This window comes from Megascapheus bottae, chromosome 2, assembly GCF_031878675.1.
Source record: "Megascapheus bottae isolate mThoBot1 chromosome 2, mThoBot2.hap1, whole genome shotgun sequence".
NCBI lineage: Eukaryota > Metazoa > Chordata > Mammalia > Rodentia > Geomyidae > Megascapheus > Megascapheus bottae.
The window spans coordinates 58647414-58652346 of record NC_143510.1 but is presented as its reverse complement, the minus strand read 5'-3'; the positions used below and the strand labels follow the sequence as shown (position 1 = coordinate 58652346).

At 43.8% G+C, this 4933-nt stretch overlaps 1 protein-coding gene across 2 annotated transcripts; it reads left to right on the top strand.

Annotated features, from left to right (window-relative positions):
• Positions 1-2818: 2818 nt before the first annotated feature.
• LOC150067167 (ras-related protein Rap-2a-like) lies at positions 2819-3355 on the top strand. 2 transcript variants are annotated; one of them, XM_090357017.1, is made up of 2 exons: positions 2819-2878; positions 2990-3355. In XM_090357017.1, exons 1-2 carry the CDS (start codon positions 2819-2821, stop codon positions 3353-3355), a joined length of 426 nt encoding a protein of 141 aa, XP_090213143.1. The 2 variants fall into 2 exon arrangements, with proteins under 2 accessions (XP_090213143.1, XP_090213135.1); XM_090357009.1 differs by having other exon boundaries at positions 2819-3355.
• The last annotated feature ends 1578 nt before the right edge of the window (positions 3356-4933 follow it).

The window sequence follows — 4933 nt, the reverse complement described above, 5'->3', positions numbered from 1 at the left end:
GGGAATATCAATACCAAACTCTATTACAGAGCTATAATAATCAAAACAGCTTGGTCTGGGTCAAGAATGGGCCTGAGGACCAATGGAAAAGAACTGAAGACCCAGAAATCAACCCACAGACCTATAGCCACCTAATCTTTGATAAGGGAGCCAAAAAAAAAATAGAATGGAAGAAAGACAGCCTCTTCAACAAATGGACCTGGCACAATTGGTTAAACACCTGCAGAAAACTAAAGTTGGATACTTTTATGTCACCATGCATCAGAATTAATTTTAAATGGATCAAAGGCATTGAAGTAAAAGCAGATACCTTGAAAAGTTTACAAGAAGGAATAGGAGCTACACTAGGTCTCCTTGGCACAGGTTGAAACTTTCTTAATAAATACCCAGAAACACAAAAAATTAAAAGAAAACGTTTGGACAAATGGTACTGCATTAAACTGGAGTTTCTGAATGGCAAAGGACATAACTAGTGAGTTAAATAGAAAGCCTACAGCATGGGAGAAGATCTTCACTAGCCATACAACAGAGAAGAGCCTCGTATCTAAAATATACCTACAGCTCAAAAAATTGAATCTCAAAAAAAAAAACCCTGAATCTCCCAAAAACAAATCCTCAAAGAAATAACCATCCCATTAAAAGGTAGGCTAAAGACTTAAAGACAAACTTCTCTGAAAAGGAAATAAGAACTGCCTATAGACACAAGAAGAAATGTTCCACATCTCTGGCCATAAAAGAAATGAAAATCAAAACAACTTTGAGATTCCACCTCACTCCTGTTAGAATGGCCATTATTAAGAAACCTAATAACAACAGATGCTGGAGGGGATGTGGCCAGGAGGGATCACTACTACACTGTTGGTGGGAGTGCAAACTTGTTTAATCACTCTGGAAAGCAGTATGGCAGTTCCACAAAAGATTAAACACAGAGCTCCCCTATGACCCAGCAATCCCACTCCTTGGCATTTACCCAAATGTCTAGAAACAAGGACATACTAAATTTACTAGCACAACAATGTTCATTGCAGCACTACTTACCATAGCAAAGACATGGAGCCAACCCAGATGCCCCTCAGTAGATGATTGGATCAAGAAGATGTGGAACTTATACACAATGGAATTCTATGCTGCCATCGGAAATGATGACATCACCCCATTTGTAAGGAAATGGAAAGACCTGAAAAAAAATTGTATTAAGTGAAGTAAGCCAGACCCAAAGAAACATAGGCTGCATAGTTTCCCTCATTTGTAAAATTAGTACACATCTAGGCCTCTCCTAGTAGAGGATCACAATAGCTCAAATGCCATGCACATAAGGTCATATAGGATAAGACTAAATGAAATGATGTCTAGGATATGAAAACAAGAGGTTTATCTTTGTGATTGGTATTCTTAATATACCATGTTATTTCTTTTCTCTTTCTTTCCCCTTATGGTTAATCTCATGTGGTTACTGTACCTGATTTTGTTAGCTAGTACATTGTATCTATGTTTATTTGTTTATTTGTTTATTTGAAATAGGGAAGGGGTGGCAGGAGGGAAACAGGGACAAAAACCTGAGAAGGGGTATCAATGTGCGAGAAGTACCTACTACCTGACCAATGTAATTGTAACCCCTCTAGATGTTACTCGGACAATAAAATAAAATTTTAAAAAATTAAAAAAAAACCTTCCTCAGGTGGGGTTCAGGTGGCTGAACAGAGTCACTGAAGCACACACATGACCGTACAGCATCTAAAGGCTGTTGCTTCAAATGCCCCACTCCCTGACTAGCTTGCTCTCTCTTGGAATGTAGTAGTTGCTCAGTGAATGAATTTATTCTTCTCAAAGTCACCAATTTTCCGCAGCTGCCATGGTCAGGATCCCTTTCCTTAGCTGGGAGTTCTAGTGTTTTCACTCCTGCAGCCATAGGTCGCCTCTTGGGGGCTCACGCTCTGTGTTCCTGGAGGCTTCATCTTTCTGTCTCTGCTGCTTTCCTCAGATTGGCTGTAGGCAGAGATGATTGCGTTCCATCTACACTAACTCATTCTTTTCCTCTGTGGTTCCTACTTGTTCTATCTCTTTGACATCACAAGTTAAGTCAAAAATAGAGAGGCCTACCGTCATCTTTAAGTACAGTGAGCAACGCAATCTCACTTGGACGGTGTTCCAAAAAGTCTACTTCAGAAAACTGAGGGGAGGGGGACAGTTGAGAGGGATGGAAAAGAATGATGCAAGGGGTGAGGTCGCACAAGACGCATTGTCTTCATAAGCTGTTTTGTGGAATGGCAAACTCCTCTGCACAGCCTCTTCAAGATGGTTTCAAAATTAACATCAAATTTAAATAAAAAAAAAATAAAGAGAGCAAAGAGGACAAGAGCGAGGACTCAATGTCTGCATACCCAATGCTATGGACATGGTAGTGGAAATGCAAACGTAACCATATAGACATAAAAACCTATGACTCTATAGACATAATGTTTTATTTCATAAATTGCTATGTTTCTATGACGTACAAACCCTTAGCCTAATTGTGATTAAGTCCCAGTGATTGTAAATAGAGATTCCCTTCTTGAACACTTGTTAAACTTGTCATTTGAAATATGACGTCAAAATCAATGTTGATAAATTCTTTAGTACCCGCCGGCACCCGCGGGGGCCGCATCGCAGCCCCCCGCTCGGCCCATGCCCAGGGCCGCCACTCGTTCAGCCGCCGCCCCGCCGCCGGCCCCCGGGGACCTGCCACGGCCGTGAGGTGGGGGCGACCGCCCCGAGCCGCGGGGCTGCCTGCGGGCGGGCAGAGTCCGGGCGCCGCGCGTCGGGCGGCGGTGGAGGGACGATGCGTGGGTACAAGGTGGTGGTGCTGGGCTCGGACAGCGTGGGCAAGTCCGCCCTCACCGTGCAGTTCGTGACCGGCACCTTCATCGACAAGTACGACCCCACCATCGAAGACTTCTACCGCAAAGAGATCGAGGTGGACTCGTCGCCGTCGGTGCGGGAGATCCTGGAGCAGTTCGCGTCCATGCGGGACCTGTCCATCAAGAACGGCCAGGGTTTCATCCTCGTCTACAGCCTGGTCAACCAGCAGAGCTTCCAGGACATCAAGCCCATGCGGGACCAGGTCATCCGAGTGAAGCGGTATGAGAAAGTACCAGTCATCTTGGTTGGGAACAAAGTGGACCTGGAGAGCGAGAGAGAAGTGTCTTCCAATGAAGGCCGAGCGCTGGCCGAAGGGTGGGGCTGTCCTTTCATGGAGACTTCCGCTAAGAGCAAAACAATGGTGGACGAACTGTTTGCAGAAATCGTGAGGCAGATGAGCTATGCTGCTCAGCCTGACAAAGACGATCCATGCTGTTCCGCCTGTAACATACAGTAGCACCTGAAGGTGGCTGTCTGGGTGGAATGTGCCTGGCCGTGCAGGCGATAGAAAGCTCGCCTAGGCCGTTGCAGTTGGCACGATGTGTGCTCTGCGGCCCTTATTCAGAAACGCTGCCTGTGAGCACAGCGGGGCTCAGTGCCTGCTGTCCTCACCATTGTCCTGTCTCCTTCGTGCACCTGCATCTCGAAGGCACCAGCCATCATCTACAGGGTGATCTCATCGGAAAGCAATGGCCTCTGAGTTGACAAAGCAACTATTGTACAATCTCAAAATAATCATGAGAGAGACACCAGAAGAATTCCTATGACCACTTACAATTAAAATATTTTGTCGACTTTAAAAAAAATAAGTAAAAGAGAAATATTTTCCTACAAGAGTACTGAATTTCAGGAACTTCTAACCAGTGTATTCTGTCAAATTGGACACCAGTTGGCCTGCCAACAGAACTGCGGGGAGAGCCTTTGCTCAGCTGCCACATTTCTGTTTTTCAGAATTTATGCTGAACTGTAGATGTGATTCTAATTTGTGACATGAAACTAACTCATGCATCAATCCTTGATAGAGTCAAAGTCAGAACAAGGTTGTGTTGCAGATACAGTCAGTGTTTAGAATTTGTTAAGTCACCTACTTTGCCACAGAAAATGGAAATTTTCACAGGGGTCTAATCAGAATTAAAGGCACAAATCCACCTCTCTTAGCCAAGCAGGGCTGGTCTTTATTTACTGAACAAGAAGGAAGCAACTGAGATGGAGAGTTTACCTAGTCTCCTCAGCATGGGCAGTCTAGGAGATGATGACCTGCCACCACCACGTAAGGAAAACAAAGCCATGCTGTTCCCGTTTGCAGAAACCTGACAGGACAGGTGTCTGGCATTTTTATGTTCATTAAAGCTATAAATTCCTCCTCTGCCTTTAAGGGCTATGGTTGTGATGTTAGCCTTGGCTACCCTGCTTTGGAAATCCATTTTGCTGTAGCAGAGCTATTTGCAAGGCATTAAAAAAAAAAGTTGAATAACCATGTGAGATAATTTGAGCTTAAAAGTAGAACATAAATTATAGAGTGGAAGGTAAGGGACAAAAAAGCCTTTTTACCTTTCATTTTTCTGAAGAATTATATAAAGGTTTTCTTAAAACAATTTTGCCCTGATTACTGAAGTGGCAAATAAGGCTGGCGTGAATATTTTGTTTTGAAAAGGTGCTCAAGCTCTGACATTTTTGGTTTTCATAGCCTAGCCGTGAAGTATTTATCATTTGCATGAGTAATGGCACACAGGAAGAACCTATTCAGAAATTTTACAATCAAGGGTAGAAGGGTTTTCACCTCACTTCAGTTGTAAATGCTGAAGAGATTGTCCTGAGCCCGCCCTCTGGAGATAAATTTGGCCTTCAGAACTGCAATATCATTGAGCCTGCGATATACATATACCCCTCACCCTTTCCTCGTTCCACAGTCTTGTGCAAACAACGTCTGGTCTTAACGTGTGTAACTGAGGGAAGAGTGTGTGTTCGTGTGTGCATGTGTGTTTAATGTTCCTAAGAATTTGGCACAAATCAGAGATAATCGCCTATCCTGAGA

What these genes read in the sequence shown, in the direction of transcription:
- LOC150067167 (XM_090357009.1), top strand. Translation starts at nt 2,819, where the DNA reads ATGCGTGGGTACAAGGTGGTGGTGCTGGGCTCGGACAGCGTGGGCAAG.